The sequence below is a fragment of the Orycteropus afer genome, unplaced genomic scaffold, assembly GCF_000298275.1.
Source record: "Orycteropus afer afer isolate SDZICR_OR568_19922 unplaced genomic scaffold, OryAfe1.0 scaffold00529, whole genome shotgun sequence".
Classification (NCBI taxonomy): Eukaryota; Metazoa; Chordata; class Mammalia; order Tubulidentata; family Orycteropodidae; genus Orycteropus; species Orycteropus afer.
The window spans coordinates 1081300-1101761 of NW_006922116.1; the positions used below are offsets into that span (position 1 = coordinate 1081300).

At 39.3% G+C, this 20462-nt stretch overlaps 1 protein-coding gene across 1 annotated transcript in view; it reads left to right on the forward strand.

Moving 5' to 3' along the window:
* PLCB4 (phospholipase C beta 4) overlaps nt 1-20462 on the forward strand; it is a 295192-nt gene that overhangs the window by 126886 nt on the left and 147844 nt on the right. The window contains exons 5-10 of the mRNA XM_042782935.1: nt 2709-2788; nt 6011-6064; nt 11121-11202; nt 12389-12489; nt 13158-13215; nt 16432-16506. Of these exons, the coding sequence (XP_042638869.1) occupies nt 2709-2788; nt 6011-6064; nt 11121-11202; nt 12389-12489; nt 13158-13215; nt 16432-16506 (450 nt within the window). The remainder of the gene's footprint in view (nt 1-2708; nt 2789-6010; nt 6065-11120; nt 11203-12388; nt 12490-13157; nt 13216-16431; nt 16507-20462) is intronic.

Genomic DNA, 20462 nt, shown 5'->3' on the forward strand with positions numbered 1-20462 from the left:
TACTCATTACAGCAGGGTCCGAGGAAAGGTGCCTGGTGCCTGGATCATAGCATTAGAGTGATACCATCATGTGTCACAGAAATGATCCTCCCAGAAGAGTGCAAGCTCTGAGATGCGAAGATGCACCTCCTCAGACATTATGTAGACGATTAATGTACATGCTTATTTTGGGCAATTCAAAAAACATATCTAAGGCATATTTCTTGCTTTTGTTGTTTTAGGAAGCATTTAAAGATGCTTGTTACACAGCTAGTTCACTTCTGGCATAACTTTCCAACTAAACTCTAAGCCTCTACTGACACCTGCTGGCATTTCATCTATTTTATATTAAAGAAAAAGCACAAACAAAACAGAGAAACACTTAACATTTTTCCTAGTCTTTCCACATTATTATAAGGAGCTCTGGTGGCACAGTGCCTACGGCGTTTGTGCTGCACGTGAAAGATAACAGAGGGAAAGAAAGGTGTGATGGGACCTTTACACATCATGGAGGGAGAGGTGTGGAACAGCAGTTGAGAGAAAATATCACAGACTGAAGGACAGACAGTAGAGTTCTTATTGCTTCTCATCCCTTGGCAAGGGTTCTGTGACTTTGGGCATGGCCCTTTACCTCACTTTCATCCTTGTGAAGAGAAAGAAGCCCTCAATTCTATGTCCCTTGGGGCTTGTGAGGATTCCAATGGCATTTCCTACTTACTAAAACATGGCTGCTCTCACTGAAGTGATTACCTCAAATGTCACTTTCAGTGACCTTTCTGTGACAATAAACAAGGTCCTTCACCAGCAGTGTATTTTTTCAAAAGATGGATGAAAGTCATTTAAACCTAATCAAAGCCCAACATCTCTGTAATTTATTTGTAGAAACAACTAAATTAGAATGATCCCAAGCCTGTGAACAATTTCCATATTTGTCTGCTTTTGCCCTAGGAAACCATGGACTTTGGTTTGTGTTTTGGAACACGTCACAGCCCTTCAGGTTGAGAAAATGCTCCCTAGCTTTTTCTGTCTGCTCTTGAGAAACTCTGTGTGGGCTTGTGGCTTGTTAGGTCAACAACAGGATATGTGATCGTCCCCAGGGAGTTAGAATCCATATTTAGCCTTGCAGAGGAAGTGAGGCCTGATGATGAAAAATAATTGAGGCATTTATTTTAATGCTACTCTAGCATTTCTTCCTTCCCCTCAGAATCCTAACTTAATGCCTGCCAAGGCTTCCGATGCTTTTTACAGTCCTCAGAAAATGTCATTTTTTACTTGTGAAAGGAAATTTATCTCTTATAGTCTAAGTCTCTACTCAGCTTCTAGGTATGATCAGGGCACAAAGAGGGAAGTGAAAACACTCTTGGAATTCAGTCATTATCTCTGGCCCTTGTGAGGACTAAATCTCTTGACCGTGTTAAACCTGGTAATATTATGCAGTACTGTTCATAGGATGTTCTGCAATGATGGAATCCAATTTGATAGCCACTAAGCTCTGGTAGCTTAGTGCCTAAGGCACTTGACTGCTAACCAGAAGGCTGGTGGTTCAAACCCACCAGCCACTCCTCGGAAGGAAGATGGGGCAAATCTACTTCTGTAGTGATACTGCCTCGGAAACCCAAGGAGGGGTCGCTATGAGTCAGGTCCAACTTGACGGCACATAACAACAACAACAACCACCACATGAGGTTCTTGAGCATGAAGTGTGCCAGAGCAATGAAAGCACTGAATTTTAAAAAATTATTATTTAAATTTTAATGGCCACATGGATTTAGTAGTCATGACTACTGTATTAAAAGTGCAGACAGAGTTTATATCTATATTACCACCTATCCCAAAATGTTTCCCTTCCTCAGAAAAGAGCCAGCAGAAACAGGCTATAACTTTAAGAAGGTAAAGTGCAGCTTATTTGTGTACCACAGTTCTGTTCAACCCACGGTATCAATTTGGTACAAAACATTTTGCCAAGGGTCTGATTATTTTAGCAACTTGGATGACATTCATTGGCATTCGTTTTTTGACTCCAGGGCAGAATTGGTCTTTACTTCATGAACCAACCTTTTCTAGCAAATGCCCTTTAGAGACCAAAATTCCTTTACAGCCAGGCATAATCTTTCTTCTCTTCTTCTTGTAAATCCATGGAGTGATGGTATGAACTACAACTGAGGTCCACATCCTTATACAGAAATTATGTGAGCACATTGCTATTTATTCAGGGTACCCTGGAAGTCAAGGAATATTTGACTTTTTAAGGCTTTGCTGGAAAACACAGGCAGGTGAGATATGTAACTATTTCTTCAATTGAAACAGAGTCACAATGAATGGACCCCTATGTATTCATACTCTAAAATGGGAATGGTGAAATATGTCATCACTTATTGTATAATGTTGCTTAGAAATAATGAAGATTGCCAGCAACTGAGAAAAGGCTTGGATTTAAACAGGCTGCAAATAGAAAGCTTAACAAATCAATCAGTAAAGAACATTCTTTTGTGGCAACCCAATGTATAATAACACTATAGATGCCACATTTATCTTCATGGAAAAAAATGAAAGCTATTTAGTGAAGAATAAAATATGAGCATGCAAAATGTAGATCACTATATGGCAAGATGGCATAAAAGAAGTGTTTATATTTTTATTGAAAAAAAAAATAGATACAGGCTTTCTAATCAAAGTGACTATATTTGGCTTCCACAAATTTGCTCACCAGGAATACTTTTCTCTTTCAGCAATGGGTGGAAGGCCTGCGATCAATCATACACAACTTCAGGGCCAACAATGTCAGTCCCATGACATGCCTCAAGAAACAGTGAGTTTTGTTTTTAGCATTGCCCTTTGTTTCTGGCTGTTCTCAAGCAACTGGTCAGATTAGGTGATGAATTCTAAGTGTGTGACGAGGCAAATTGCAGCTGACTTTCCCCTCCATGATCCAGACCTTGAAGAAGGAGTTGACCATCACACACAATACTTTTCATGACACCTGGGTAGGGCCTGCATAATGGACTAACCCACAGCCCCAGACCTATGTGAAAGGACCAGTTGATGGCAAATGATACTAGAAACTTACCCAAGTCCTCTGGGACTTTTGTGTCCCAGACTGGGTCTTCTCATAAATACCTCTACATGCATTGGGCCATAGTAGGTGCTCCTGGAGTGAAACTGAAGAAGGAAATGGGAGTGGACCCAAGAGAAGCACTTGCAAATTGTCATTGCTAGGATGAAAAAAGAAGCACTGACCCCAGGTATGATGCTCTCTGCTTTGGCCACAATCAGGGAACCAAAGATAATTTTGAAATTCAAAGAGCAGGCCTTATCCTTTCTCATAGTATCCACAACCCAGAAGTGTCCTACCATGGTAGACTTTAACCCTATCCATGTTAGTTGTATCTTCAAGGTAACACGAAAGTTATCCAAGTAGATCCTAGCCAAAGCTGAACATAGGTCAATATGTTTGAAAAGCAGTGATCAGTGGAGATGTGGGGCCATCTGCCAACACAGAGCTATTGCAGGTAGTTATGAGGTACCACAGCTCACTGCATTGGGAAATTGCAAGGATAAGCCTGAATCACTCAAAACCAGGCCCAGCACCAAAGGTGAGATTCATTGTACTCACCAGACAGTGGGATCTTCAGGCTCCTTTTCTTTACTTTCAGTCACTTTGGCAGGTGCTTAAACCATGGGCTCTGGCTATAAATCCCAGCTTCACCACTTAGTTTCTGGGTGACTCTCAGCAATGTTCTTAGCCTTGTGCCTCACTGTCCTTATCTGGGAATTGAGATGATGACAGTTATGCATCTCACAAAAGTATCATGCAGATCACATGAGATCATGTGAAATACTTAGCTCAGCCTGGCCCCCAGTAATTCTTTATTCAGTATTAGCTATTTTGATTTTTGTGGTATCCTTCCAATTTCCTTTCCATCCTCTTAATAGAGGAAAGTTAATAGTGCTATATATTCCTGTGTGTTGTGCAGCCTGTCCCTTTTTGCTATAGTTACTCTGTCATATTTTCTTAAAAATAAATTGTTGTTGTTATTATGTGCCATTGAGTCGGACCCAACTCATAGTGACCCCTCCCTGGGTTGCCAAGGTAGTATCACTACAGAAGTAGATTGCCCATTATTATATAAAAATAAATAGATTAGATAGATTAGACAGATAGAAACCCAGTAGATGCTTTGATGTTATGACTCTGAGCACTGAGTCCCAAGGATCGAAGACTTTCAGAATGCCCAGTCATACTTGGGGGACCCAAATAATGATATGTGGGTGTAGTTCTTATCTGCACCCTTTGGTGTTCTGTTCCCAGTTGCTGTCAAGTCAACTCCAACTCACGATGACCTCATGTGTGTCAAAGTGGAACTGTGCTCCATGGAGTTTTTAATGGCTGATTTTTCAGAAGTAGATTGTCAGAACTTTCTTCTGAAGCTCCCTTGAGTGGCCTCAAACTTCCAACCTTTCTATTAGCAGCCAAGTGTGCTCACCATTTGCACTGCCACGGATTCCATATGGAATTGATTTTTGCCCCACTGCCCTGCTGTCCAAGGGCTAAGAGCCACTATTTCTCTAGAGAGTTACCTTCTACTAGAGAAGCCACTGTGCATAGCAGGTTATACTTCTCCCTACTAGAGGAAAGCCCACAGCGAATAACTGGCTAAAGTAGGGTGAAAGGGGCCCCTTGCCTCAAAGCAAGATAAACTCTGGTAAAAATCACACTCCAGAGACCCTGGAATCAGGCTAATGCTACAGCTGAGACTACAACTTTACTTAACTGGTTTCCCTGCCCTATCTGCTTCTCTCACTCTCCTTGTCCTTAAAACATTCCCTTAGTAATTAGTCTCTTGTGTTTCTAGGAAACCGTACTTAAGACAGAAACTTTATAGAATCATCATTTTCTGCAGAATGGTATAATATTTCCTGGAGACAGTGGGAAAGGGAGTCATTAGCTAAGGACAGTCCTAGCCCCAAACTACAAGTCAATGTTCTGGGACCTCACGTGTCTTGAAAGCAAGGAGTTGCTCACCCTCAGCTGGAGTAATGAATGTCTCTTACTATTGAAATTAAGGAAGGGGCCTGTTCAGTTAGTGCTTTGCAGCAAGGGGAACCGGGAGTCCTTATGGTTCCTCAAGATAAGGCTACCTGGCATCACTGTGCATTTGTGCTTCTTACTCCCTTAAAATATTATTATATAGTAATAACCAAGGACAAGACCAATCACCAAATAAATACTGATGATGTGTTTTCTTCAATTTTCTAATTAATTTAGAGTTTCCAGATAAAACACAAGACTCCCAGTTCACAGTGAATTTCAGATAAGCAACAAATAATTTTTGAGTATGTCTTTTGGAGTCCCTGAGTGGTCCAGTCAATGCACTTGGCTGCTAACCAAAATGTTAGATGTTCAGGTCTACCTAGAGACCCCACAGAAGAAAGGTATGCTGAATGTCAATATACTTCTGAAAAATCAATCATAGAAAACCTTCTGGAGTGCAATGCTACTTTCACACACATGGAATTGCCATAAGTCATAATCAACTCAACAGCAACTGGTTTGGTGTTTTGGGGGTCCTTTGGCTTACTCAGTATTTGAGTGGTGCAAACAGCTAATGCAGGCAGCTGCTAATTGAAAGGTGGGAGGTTCAAGTCCATGCAGAAAAACCTCAGGAGAAAGGGTGAGCAATCTATTTTTGAAACATCAACCATTGAAAACCGTATGGGCACAGTTCTACTCTGACACACAGGGTCACCATGAATCAGAATCGACTCAACAACAACTTTGGTGACATGAAGATTTGGGACATACTTAAACTGAAAGATTATTTGTTGTTTAGAAGAAATTTACATTTAACTTGGAACCGTATATTTTATTTGCCAAATCTGGCAACTCTAAATTTATCTTGTAGTACATAGCTGTCTCTGATGCTCAGAATAAATATTCTTTGAATGAACTGTCTATTGTCTTCTATAGTTATTAGACAGATTGAAGCTATTCTTCCTAAGAAACATTAAAACAATGTTGTTGTTGTTTCAGTTGGATGAAATTGGCGTTTATGACCAACACAAATGGTAAAATTCCAGTCAGGAGGTAAGTCAATCATTCCCAGTGTTATTCATACCCTTTTGTCCCTCATGATGCTAGACAGAGAGCTGTCTACAAGTACTTGTTAGTTCATGCTTGAACTGAAGATGTTCCTGAAAGCTTAGTTTGAATTACTTTTGTCAAATGCTTTGTTCAATTTGTTGAAATTTTTTATGGAAAAAGTTGCTTTTTCCCCCTCAGAATATGTAGCATTAACTTTGTATTAAATTAATTAAAGAACATACAAAAACGTAGTATTTCTTTAATCCTCAAATATTTCTTTTTATATTTTTTGCATACTTATGCGAGCAACTGTGAGTTAAAAATAAAGAAGTTTGTGGTGTGCTAAGGGAGTACTTGGAAACTCTGGTGGCATAATGTCTAAGACACTTGACTGCTAACCAGAAAGCTGGTGGTTCAAACCCACCAGCCACTCCTCGGAAGGAAGGTTGAGCAATCTACTTCCGTAGTGACGCCACCTTGGAAACCAAAGGAGGGGTTGCTATGAGTTGCAATCTACTCAGAAGCAGTGAGTTGGTTTTTTTTTTTTGGTAAGGGAGTACTTGGGAGACATAAAGAGTTAAGCACCTAACTACTGACCAGAAGGCTGGTGGTTCATACCCACCTAGACACACTTAAGAAGAAAGGCCTTCAGTCTGTTTCTGAAAGGTCACAGCCTTACAATTGCTATGGAGAAGTTCTACTCTGCATACATGTTGCCATGAGTCAGAATCTACTTAAATATCAGTGAGTTTATGGTACCCTGAAGTGGCCAGTGTATGGACTAGCGCTCAGAAGTTGATGCCTCTTGTCAATGCATTCTATTCTAGGCTCTGGTGCTCAGGGATGGAAGGGCTCTTTCTTTGGGTTCTTGATACTTGCCCTCTAGGTATCTGTAGCTTATACCACACACTCTTCCAAACCGACACTTCCTTCCTCACCCTGCCTAAGGTAAAAGTGATAAAGGAAAAAGGTAGTAGAGGTTAGATGGAATCGAGAATGAAGAGACTGTAAACGGTGTGTGCTCTTTAATACTTACCTTGAACTATTGAAGTCTGCACATTAGTGAGCACAGACAGTAGTGTGACATACAAAAATGGAAGCTGGGTCTGTTTTTACATAATTTACTGTCCTGCTTTTTCTGCACAGAAAAGATTCAGGAAATGAACAGAGCAGAAACGCATAGATTATGATCAAAGCCCTTCTAGCCAGCAATCTGGGGTCATTTGCTATGCATCCTACCAATCAAGCCATTGTTATACAAGCTTCGAAGCTTTGTCTGACTGATTCCAGTGATCTTTATCTAGCATGTTCACATCCAAAATTATCACCCCTTCTTTGGAGAAATAACTAAGATATTTTGGCATCTTCTGTAGTTCTCTTTGACATGAAACTCTTTGTCGCCTGCCAGTATTAACAGGTGTTTGACACAAGGCATCTGTTACTTTGGGTAATTTGTTGGAGTTGATGGAGAACTGATAGCAAGCCAAAAAAAAAAAAAAAAAAAAGGTCACTGCAAACTAAATGCAGCTGCTGAATTGCCTTGTGCTGCTCCTTGGTGTCATGAAGACAAATAAAAAAAAAAAAAAAAAAAAATCTCCTGGTGGATGAGCTGCTAAGGGCTGGGTGGAAGTGGTTCTGAATATTTTAATGGATATGAAGAGTAAACACTTTTAAAATGTTATTTCATCACTCTCATTCTGTGGTTTTAAAAATGGAAACTATTAGTATAGTGTGTATGATGTTATAAGGGATCTGGCTGTGTAGTAATTACCTAGTTTAGGAATGGCCCTGCCGTTGATATTAATCAAAATTCAATATCCAGGAAGTTAAAGAAATGACAGGTGAAGAAAATCTGACTCCTTATCTCCCTCTTTTCTTTCTGTGTGTATTGTCATATGCAGTCTACCTTTCTCTGAAATTTACAAACTCACACTTAACATATCCTCCCACTCGGATTCAAGTTTTACAACTTGTTGCTTTTGCCATCTCTCATTCCTTGTAACCTGGATAAAATATTGAATAAATCACAGTCCTTTATAACTAACATTCTGCATTCCCTGAAACTCAACCATGATGTCTAAAATACCCCAAACCTGCAACAAATTATTTTCTCTCAGGCACTTTGTTAAGTCACACCCTATTGGCCTTTGATAGAACAAATACCACTGGAAACACAAAAGAATTCATCTTCATTCCACACTCCCATCACCTCCAAGTAAATACTTCTTAATGCCCACCAGGGGTTCTAAAAACTGCCTAGAACAAAGGAAATAAAGACTCCCACCCCAGAGGAATGGTCTATTTGATTTTTTTTCTCTGCTCAGTCAAATCCCATCATGAAAAAGTGGGGCTGAAGAATAATAATACCACCTCCGGGCATAATACCAGTCAGTGCTCTCCTCCATTATCTTCTTTGCAATCATATCATTAAGCTCTGACTTTGGTCTCTGACTTTGGCCTCACTGATATATATTCCTTCATGGATCTCCTTCTGTCTGTCCTTGCACTGGATCAGGCCCTATGCACCGCACCCCCCCCCACACACACACACATGCACACACTCTCTCTCTCCCTCCCTCAAATTTTCAGGTGCTTGGGCCTTCCTCCTTCCTTAAGAGATTCTTGTTCTTGTTCTACTTGTTCCTTGGTGGTTGACCAAGCCCTAGCCAAAAGTTTCTATTCCTGTAAACTTTTGCTTTCCCCTTTTCCCTACCCATGTGATGTCACACATGAGCTCAGGCCACACACCTGCTATATTCATGACCATCTTGGTCAGTTTTCATCTTATTATACCAGGGCTACAAACCTAACAAACAGAAGTTGGAGTTACATGGAATACCCCTGAGATTGCTATGGAAATATTTTCCTCCAACTTACAGGTGCTCCACAACCCAAATCCTACTGGAGGTCCATAGCTCTCACAGTAACATAAACTTTTTGGAAAAAGACATAGAATATTTAGGTTCAATTAAGTTAACAGGTCAGATAAATTGGATCTCATCACAATTCAATAAATAAAACTTCTCTAAGTTCTAAAGAAGTGGGAAAATATGGATGTAGCACACTCTGCTGGAAAAGTCACTTGTTAACCAGTTTACTTGATGTCACACAAATATATACTCTGCTGTCTGTGAATAAGGAGCCCTGGTGGCATAGTGCCTAAGGCATACAACTGCTAATCAGAAGGATGGTGGTTCAAACCCACCAGCCACTCCTCAGAAGGAAGGTTGGGCAATCTACTTCCATAGTGATACTACCTGAGAAACCCAAAAAGGGGTCACTATGAGTCAGTTCCAACTTGAAGCAGTGAGTGAGTCTGTGAATTTACAGAGGAAAATTCATAGATTTCTCTATATTTGAATACAGCTGTCTCAAACACTCTTATATGTACTTCCTGAAGTATCCTTGGGCCTAGAATGAAGTAGTAAACTCTGAATGAACACATTGTAACTCATTTACATAAAGCTAGTTCTTCCCAATTTATTTTGTGAAGTTGTAATCTGTAGTTGAAGTAGTACTTTCTCCCTCTTATCAAGATTAACAAGCTATTAGTACTTAGATTAGGAGGTTGCCTTCCATTTAACATGAATGGTGGAAAGTGTGAGATGGTTGGCCAAGGGGAGATGTTGCTAAAAATCTTTGGTGTTCACAGAGGAAGTATTCCAAAATCAACCTTCATAGATGAATATAAGGTTTTCTTCAAGACAAGGCTGGAGTTTTGAATTTAGTGTTTAAATTATTATGTTGACATAGTACCTAGGCTTCCAATCAGAGAGTGAATAAAGGTTTGTTCCAGTGACATAGGCACAGCTCAGAGCCCAGTGTGGTGTTTCTGGCTGCCACGTTCTATCCTCAGTAGTTTTCTCAGTAGGATCAAAATTATGCCATCAATGCATTTGTAATATGGAATGTCTCTCCTACTTTGATCATCACCAGGATATGTGTTAATTAAGATGTGATACATTTACCAGCTTGATGCTTGGTAACTAGTTCAAAGACAGTACCATTATTCAAAATGCCATGTCTCAGGATGACATGCTGAGATTTGAAACCATTTACAACTGTTCCTCTGCCCCCCACTACCTGTCACTTTCATAATAAAGCCCCTAATTCTTGAGGCAGCTAGAATTTCAGAGTGGCTCAAGGGTGCTTAGCTTGGGGGAGTGGGAAGCACAAAGTAGATCTGGTAGTGTGCAACAACTGGAATATGTGTCAAATTGAGAGTAAGGGCGGGCACAGGCACGGGCTGAGTTATAAAGGCCCTCCATGTTACTCCACGCCCTGCTGTTGTCAACAGTGAAGCTTTTGTCTCAAGCTGCCATCCCACCTGCCAAATTACTTTTTCCTAAGAAAATACTTATACCACTTCCCATTGAGTCAGTTTCTGTTCATGGTGACCCCTTGTGTGTGAGAGTAGAACTCTGTTCCATCAGGTTTTCAATGGCTGATTTTTCAGAAGTAGACAAGGCACCAAGGAGCCCTGCTGGTGCAGTGCCTGAGGCATTTGACTGCTAACCGGAAGGTTGGCAGCTCAATCCCACCAGTGGCTCTGCAGCAGGAAGATGGGGCAATCCACTTCTGTAAAGATTTACTGCCTTGGAAACCCAGTGGGGGTCTGTCTCTATGAGTTAGAATCTACTCGATGGCAGTGGGTTTGGTTTTGGGTTTAAACAAGGTACCACCTCCAACTTTTCACTTAGGAGCCAATCAGTGCATTAACTGTTTACACCACCCAAGGACTCATAGAAAGTAACTTGGTAGGATCAAAATGTATCATGGTTTTTGTCCAACAGTGTGTATCCTCAGGTACCCCTTGTTTTCACAAGCACTCAGGGGAACTGCCTGTCTGAGAATCAAGTTGCCTCATTAGTATAACCAGTACCAGTAATAAGAAGGGACCTTGTAAGAGCTAGTTTGGAAAGTGAAAAACACCAAAAATCAAAAGTAATTTTATTCTCCCTTTCCTTCTCTCCCCACCCCTCATCCCTACTATGACTTGATTCTAAGGAAAAAAATGGACAATAATTCGAATCTTTTTTTTATTCCTTTTCTGCCCTAGTATTACTAGAACCTTTGCTTCAGGAAAAACAGAAAAGGTGATCTTTCAAGCTCTCAAGGAATTAGGTCTTCCCAGTGGAAAGGTATTCATTAATTTAATAATGTATTTCTAAGACTGTTCTGTTCATTTATGTCCTTATATGTAATAAGCCAGATTATTTACTTCAACTCATCTTAATTAGATTCAGAGTTAGATTCAGTCCTATATAGCAGAGTCGATTTTCCCCTCCCTTCCTCCCTCCCTCCTCCCTTCTTTCCCTCTGTCCTTCCCTTCTTCCCTCCCTCTGTCCTTCCTTTTGTATTCTGAACAATTGAATCTAAATAGTTTAAAATTCAAATGTGTACATTCACTTTATTTATTTATTTGGTCAACTGTGTTAAGAAAAGGAAATGCAAACTAGGCTGCTCTGTTATACAGCTTCAAAACCAAAAACAAAACTCACTGCCATCAAGTTGATTCTCACTCAGAGCAACCCCCATTGGGTTTCTGAGACAGTAAATCTTTACGGAAGTAGATTGCCTTGTCTTCCTTCCAAGGAGTGGCTGGTGGATTTGAACCACCAACCTTCTGGTTAGCAGGCAAATGCCTTAGGCACTGCACCACCAGAACTCCTTTTATATAGCTTAACCAAGCAGAAAGTCAAAATCAGTTCTTCAAGAAAGCTATGAGAAGTTTAAGAAGCATTTCTTCCAAAACAAACTATTTGTGTTCACAACCCTTAGAATTTAAGTAACCAAAATTAACATACTGACTGCAAGAAAAGTTTAAACCTGTTACTGCTTTAACAAGTCCAATTTGAAATATAAATTCCTGTATGAAAAACAAAATTTGATATGGTTATCCTAAGCCCCTTCATGTGGTCTTCTGAAAATTGACAAGGTAAGTATAAGTAGAGATTGAGTTTAATTTATTCATCATCCTTTACTTAGGCTCTTTCCTTTTTCTCCTTCAGGAAGAGGAGGAGGAAATGTTTCTCTGTATTTGTTCTTTGGGGTATTTTCCAGAGTAAGCCCAGCTGTCACCAGAGGTTTAAAAGCACAAACTGTGGTTGCATGGTAACTAGAAACCCTCATTGACATTGACACATGCTGTGTTCTAGTAGAATGGTGTGGCTGTGGCTGTGGCTGAAGGTCCTGGGTTGACCTCCACTTTCTGTCAGCTATAATCTGAGATGGAGGTATTGGTATTCCAAGGGGCCCATACTTAGATTCTCACCCTTCAAGGAGAAAATTGTTCTGTGATTAATGACACTCTGTTATTGTTTACAGAATGATGAAATTGAGCCTGCAGCATTTACTTATGAAAAGTTTTATGAGCTTACACAAAAGATTTGTCCTCGGACAGATATAGAGGATCTTTTTAGAAAAATGTAAGTTACATTTATGAACGAGTGTCATATAAATGTTACCATTACCCTTTTAGATTTTTAAAACTTTTTTTGTCATAAGATTTTAATATAGTACGTTAATAGAAGCTAGCAATAGGAGAGTCAGGCTTACGTTTTCACCCCTTAGTTTATCAGTGTAAAAGTTCACTCTGAGTTTTAAGAAACTTTTACATAAATTAATGGCAGCACCTGGAACTCTCCCCACCCTCTGCATTGGCTTTACTAACGACCTACAATTTTAACCTGCTCCTTTAGGTATTAACCCATTATGTGAACTAACTAGATTCAGTTTGGAATGCCATTATGTTGTTGAAAAGTTCATTCATTCCAATTATTTCAAATGGATGACTTACATGTTGTTTTTGAAATAACATCTTTGGATAATGCTAAAGTAGAATTGCAGACAGTTTCTGAGAGTTGGTGGGAATGTTTTCTTTCCTTTGTTCTTGTTTTTGTTTTGTTTTGTTTTCTTGTTTTATTATTATTATTTTATTTCTGACAACCAGTCCTGACCATTTTAAGAATGCACCACTGCCTGAGGGTTAGGAAATAAGTTTTAGAAGTTATCATCAACAAATGTCAACATGTAAATCGTACCTGCTATAGCGTCATATACAAAAACTTACTTTTTCTAATAAATTCCTTTTCAGCAATGGAGACAAAACTGATTATTTAACGGTAGACCAATTAGTGAGCTTTCTAAATGAAGTAAGCTTTTTCATACATTAACTCCATCAAGTCTGTGTGCAGTGGCTTGCCTCCTCCAGTGTTCTCATTGCATGCCCAAGTCATTGCCATCATTTGCTTTGCTTCTCACCTGCCGGTCTTTCCAGCGTGGCTTTACCAGGTGCAAGAATCAGCTGCTGTTCATGTATGTTCATGTGCTTACTACACGTTGGCTTTGCACACTGCTTTTTGTTGGTTTCTGGCTGTGATGTGTAGCTCCAGTTCTGTGTGTGTGTGTGAATTTTATAATACATTCATTTAATTAAATGTGTCTATGTTTTTGCAAGATGATATTTAAGGTACTTATTTTGTTTTCTACTGATTTCACTAAATAGTCAGAGAATGGATTGAATTGATGGCACTGTAGTTGAATTCTCCATTGCTAACTTTTCCTCATACCTTTGCATGGACTGGAAAGCTTTATTTATTTATTTATTTTTAAATGAATTGCATGTAAGAAAAGTATGTAGGTTTAAATGGAATACTTTGACAACCAGCAAAACACTTTGAATTCCTGGGTGAAAATAAATTATATGTAAAGCCAATTGGATTGCAAGTTAAATTTTTACTTTTTATTTTTGTAACAAGCTCAGAGCTAATTTTAGAATGTGATTCACTTAACAACCAAAACTGGTTGACAAAATCAGCTTAGACTCAAGAGAAAAATACTTTAGAACTAGGTTGCAACTTTTGTTACACTAACTTTTTTTCTTTACATTAAAAAAACATATTTTCTCTTCATCACAAAACCCATTGAAGTTCTTGTTAACACAGAAAAGTCATTTTGAATAAATTAATAATTAAAAGCATTGAAGTAAAAATGGACAATATATTTTTGTTTAATAATAATTTATGTAACCATCATATCACATAAAGAGAAAATATTAGAAAAGACAGCATCATACAACACACAAGGTCTACCTCAAGGAAAGACAACAGGTGAACAGTGATTTGCCATTTTATAGAGACATATCACTTTTTTGCCAAAGGTCCTCTCTTCTCTTTCCCTGTGTGGGCTCCCAGGCTCCCAGTGTATATTATTGCACTTTAACAGCTATGTTAACCAGAGCCTAAACCCACTGAATGTAAAAAAGGAAGGTATTCCTATATCTGCACAGATGCCTCCACTTTTAAATAATCCTTTCAGTATAATATGTTTATTTTACTTGAAAGCATTTCAAGTTTTTCCGCTCTACTAGGTTCTAGTCATGCGAATACTATGTTCATAGTCTTTACCCAGATATTATCCACATTCTTATGTCACAGTTATCCAGAAGTTAAATTGTCTTGCTTTGTTTCTTTAACACCTTCCCCCTCCTCTGCTGGTTTCTCCCCCCCCGACCCACCCCACAATGATTTTATTTCCATCAGCTTCTTCACATACTTTGGCTCATTGATCATCTTAATTTTGGTGAGAAGGGCAAGAATCCTGCTTCCTCCTAAAACAGAAAACAGGTAGTGGAGAGGAAAAAATTTACCACATCATCAGTTTGCCAATTCCTAAAAAATGGCCCTTGTGTGTAGTGGGTTGAAGCAGCCTTCTGTTGAACTAACCCACCCACCTACAAGTGCCATTGAGTCAATTCCAACTTGGAGCGACCCCATGGGACAGAGTAGAACTGCCCCATAGGGTTTCCAAGACTGTAAATCTTTAAAGAAGCAAACTGCCTCCATCTTTCTCCCATGGAGTAGCTGGTGAGTTCAAACCACCAACTTTTTGGTTAACAGCTGAATGCCTTAACCAGTGCACCACTAGAGCACCTTTGTTGAACATTTCAGAGACCTTAATACCACATTTCACTGCTCAAATAAAGAACCAGTTCTGAAGTCATGAGGATAGGTGCTATCTTCATGGCCTCTTATGTCTTTCTCTTTGCAGGTTGTTTTTGTTGGCCTATCTAATAATCACTCTTATAATTCTTGTTAGGAGCTCTGGTGGCATAGTGCCTAAGGCATTTGGCTGCTAACCAGAAGGCTGGCGGTTCGGTTCAAACCCACCAGCTACTCCTCAGAAGGAAGATTGAGCAATCTACTTCCACAGAGACACTGCCTTGGAAACCCAAGGAGGGGTCGCTATAAGTGAGGTCCGACTCGACGGCAGTGAGTTTTGGTTTATAGCATAGTGCCTAAGGCATGTGACTGCTAATCAGAAGGCTGGTGGTTCAAACCCAGCAGCCACTCCTCAGAAGGAAGATTGGACAATCTCCCTCCCTAGAGATACCACCTCAGAAACCCAAGGAGGGGTCACTATGAGTCAAATTGACTCAATGACAGTGAGTTTGGTTTTTGGTTTGATTACAGTGGTTGGTATCCTAGGGTGATGCAAACAATTAACTTGCTCTGCAGCTAACAAAAAGGTTGGAGGTTCAAGTTGACCTAGTGGCACCTTGGAAGAAATGCCTGGCACCTACTTCTGAAAAATCAGCCATTGAAAACCCTGTGGAGTGCATTTCTACTCTGACACACCAACATGGGGTGACCATGAATCAGGTCAACTTGAAGGCAATGATATTACAGTAGCAAAGAGTATTCACTTTTTTTTTAAATCTTTCCTTCTATTTGGCTTTTCATAAATAGTAAGGAACCACCTTGGATTTTTTGATGGGACTGTTGGAGTCAGTGTGATTCTAGATTTCTTTAAGTCATAGAGACTACAAGATAGTGTAACAAAATATATAGTCTTTATTTTTAATCAAAGTCTTTGCCCTGAGTCTATTCCTTTTTCATCTGAACTCATCCGAACTCAACTGGAAGGACTAGACAATAATTCAAATTTCTCTTTGAAGAAGCTCTAACAAACAAAAGAAGATGCTGCCAGCTCCTTGTACCCTCTGTTTTGAATCCTACCCTTGCCCCTCTTATCTCTCCAAAATTAATAGGAACACTTAGACATCAGAATATAAGGGTCAGCCACACCTCAGAAGGAAGGTTAGGCAACCTACTGCCGTAGTGATACCTCCTCGGAAACCCAAGGAGAGGTCACTATCAGTCAGATCTGACTCCATGGCAGTGGGTTGGGTTTGGTATGACTTCAAAAGCTAAGGCTTAAACATTTTTAAAATTCTTGAGCCACGTAGTCTCAACAACCCAGAATTCAACATTGCATAGGAAGTCCTGGATCAGGCAATTAGACAAGGAAGAATTAATGAGTCACATGATTCATTGAAAGGACAAGAACCCTATTCTCTTTATTTGAAGATGATGATTGTCAACTCTGAATATCAAAAAGAATCAGCTGGAAAACTCTTTGAATTAATAAGAGACTTCAACAAGGTAACCAGTGAAATGACTCCAAAACAGAAAACAGTAGATACTCTCTATACCAGCATTAACCAGTTAGAATAGATAGTAGGAAAAAAATTCCATCTATATTAGCAAAATTTACATTGCCATCTATCACTTTCCAGTTTTAAACCCCTTTGCTCTTTCAATGAAATTTTCTACTCTATATGTCTCCAAGGAGCTCTGGTGGTATAGTTCCTAAGGCATTTCACTGCTAACCAGAAGGCTAGCTGTTCAAATCTCCCACTCCTCGGAAGGAAGATTGGGCAATCTATTTCTGTAGTGATATCGCCTCCGAAACCCAAGGAGGGGTTGCTATGAGTCGGCTCCGGCTCCATGGCAGTGAGTTTGGTTTTTTGGTTTGGTATGTATCTCTAGGAAGGGAAAAGGAGAGGAAGAGACAATTGGCCATTGACATTTCTTCCTTATCGATACCATAAACACATACTGGTTTTTAGCTTTAGATCTGCCTCTCCAGCTGCTTCTTAGTATCTGCTTGTTGATTACTACCCCAAATGTGACCTGTGGACCAGCAGCACCAATATCACCTAGGAGCTTATTAGAAATGGGTCCCTCTCGGGCATGTTGAATCAGAGTCTGCATTTTACAAGATCTCGCAGGTGATTGGTGTATACAGTAAAGTTGTAAAGCATTATCCTAGTGGGTGACCTGGATTCTTCCTTGAGCTCCTTAGTATGAATAAGTAGAATATGAGGGCAGCATATTCTGTTAGTCTCCATTTAAAAAAAAAAAAATGGTCGTGGAAATATACCACTCAGATCTAAAATTTTACCATAGTTATCTCTTGGCCCCATCTAATGGATCAAGGGAAACTTTCTTAGCCTATACTATGAAAACAGCAAACTAGGGTTTAGTATGACCTGTTAGAAGTACTCATCACAAGCTGCCAGAAGCTGAGATACTACTGCCAACTCAGTTGCCTGTATGTGGCTGACTAATTAAAATCTTTGGGTTTCAGTTAGTTTCACCTTCCTTTCCCTGTTCCTAATGAAAAGCTAAAAGATGATAGCAACTAACGGCCTGTAGAATTGGGAGATACTTGGAGGGGAATAGAGAGAGATCAAAATAAGAAAGAGAAGAAAAAGGTCATAGATGGTCATCTTCCCCCTGCATTAGGGCTAAAGATGTTTTCTTAGTGGTGATGTTTTTCAGCTGAAAGAATGTAAGCAAACCCTCAAGACCCTTTTTTTTTTTTTTTCTTTTATAATATCCTGATACTTCAATGCTCGGGGAAAGAAAGGAATAGTTAGCTTTGTAGGTAAGGTTACTCTTGCCAATTTTTCCTTCCTTTCATTTATGTCTTATGGATATTATTTGTGTCAACATCCATCTCTCCAAATGCTACTTTGAATGACACCAGTTGATGCCTTTTCTCAGTAAGAGTAAGGACATAATAATGGAATCATGTCCGTTATCTCTTCACTTATTTGGACATAGTTCTGTGACCTATTATGGAAGCTCTTTAGAATCTCATTTTACAAATCACTGGACACCATGGGGTAAAGGTCTTGGGTACATTATTTCCCCAAATCCTGACTGAAAACTGATGGCCCCTTACAGCTGCAAATCTGAGAAGTTGCCAGTATTTCCCCTGGGACATTTGCCTCACTGTGTTTGTGTCCATGAAGAATTCTTTCACAACTTTATTACTTTGAGATTACCTGGAAATGACCTTTTTCCTCATTGTTCTTTTTTTTCCCCATAAAAGTTATAGTTTTGCAACTAACACAAATTTTACCATTCATTTCTTTGCCTTTGGTTCATCCTGTTTACCCTTTGCTACCTTTTGAAATGTGAGTATTTTAGGGAAAGCAAAAGATTATGTTATATGGTAGAGCAGACACAAAGGCAAATGCAATTTCATATTGACTTAATACTTATAAGCTGTCAATGCAATTCTTAGAACAGGGGATTTTGATACATCCGTTTTAGGACTTAGTTTTCCTGGCTATTGCTTCTGGTAGGCCAGGTGCTCTAAAGAAGATCATGCCCTTTGACTAAATTTTAATGAGTTTAATTGGGGAACATAACAAACATTTAACATTCTTTTATCCTTGCAGCACTTAGGTACTTCTCTGATATGCAAATATGTTAAATGCATACCTTTATATGTTAGAACAATGCTTCTTAAACTTGAGGGCATCAGAATCACTTGGAAGGATTGTTAAAACAGATTCTTGGGTTCCACCCCAGAGAATCTAATTCAGTAGATACCCAGATTCAGCAGAACCCCAGAATCTGCATTTCTAAGCTTCCAGGAGTTGCTGCCAGTCCACAAACTGCACTTCAAGTACCAGCATGTTAGTATACACACACGTATGTATATAGAAACTGCATAAGAATGTCTGAATTCCCTATCCTTCTTTCTCTAACCCTATCTCTTCTCTCTACTTTAGCAAAATCCTTTTTTCTCTCTTTTTAATTCATATGGATTTACCCCATCATCTCCCTGAGCCCAGAATACTTACCAATGAACATATCTTTAAATCAAAAGATTCAATTTAATAAAAAAGAGAGAGAGAGAGAGAAATATAGCAGCCAACAGCAAAGATAGTTGCCCTGAGATCTAAAAAGGGCATTTGTCATCTCATGTCCTTCTTCTTCCTTGAGATTGTTTACAGAGACTGGAGAAGGAATGTGCCTAGGAAGAGTTTTCTTACTTGTTTGTTTTTAATACAATGCATTCTCCCCAGAAGGGCAGAGCTTGTCATTTCCTGGAGGAGGGGGCACTCTAGGACTGCATGAGGTTGTCAGCTTCTGAACAAGGAGCAGCATGCTTTCACTGCTTGGCATTCCATGGTCCACCTCATAATTTCTCTTTCTCCAAATATCCCATAACTTTTGTTCTTCCTTATGATCCTAAGGCCTGTTACTAATGTCTTAAGTCAGTTTCTGCTCTGTCATATGCATGGATGTGAGCTGTTGTGAGCTGTAATTTCTTGGATTACTACAGAAGCATGCTTCATTGGGATAAACTGAAAAAAGTAAAAATAAAAAACTTGATTCCTAATGAGTTAACCCTCCTAACTTGGTGGGGTGTGGTGGGGACCAGGAAAAGCTAGAACCACATATGTTTTAGAAAATTATACCAAGCATTCAGTTGGCCAAAGACATTCATTTTGTGTAGTCCACTTTTCAAATTATCATTCTGAAGCAATTGGGGGAAGGGAAATCCATATGAACTTTTAACAGTTGTTCCTTAAAGACTTTTTCACCAGGTTTTTCAAAGTCTGTGCATATATTTGGGTAAAGAGCTGTTGCCAAGGTCCTATTTACTGACCAGGTTTTGCTCACATCTGCTTATTTACCATTATTCCATTGAGTTTGCTTTACTTATTTATTTTGTTGGTGGATGTCTAGGGAGACAGCAAGCACATGGTACTTTATTCCACAGTGGATGAGAAAGAAATTTAATGTATCCACTGCCTTAAGGAGCATACATAGGCCTCCAAAAACACCCACTGCCTCTAAAGACCCACACAAATTCACACACACACAAGAGAGTAGCTTTGTCAGTAAATTGGACTTACCACCATACTTTGAAGTCAGTATGAGGGAACTTCAGCCTGGCTCTTGGTGCCTTCAGAGGTAGCAAGAGCACCTAGAAGCTGATTTAAAAAGGATGACATCACCAACCTCTTGAGTGCCTCACTTGTCCATGGACTTTCTGGCTAAAGAATTTCTTCAGGGCAAATTGAGTTAGATTTTAGAGTGAAAAAAAAAAAAATCTCTGAACTAATGATAGTTCAACATATTTTTTTATTTTTTAGAGGTTCTAAATATTCTTGCACTGATTAATTTTCATATTTTTACACTTTTTAAAAATATATACTCAAGAAAACAAAGATTAGAGAGTGTCCACAAATCTTTTATTGATACAAAATAGCATAATGAAAAGGAAATAATGCTTGCCTCTCTACTGGTTA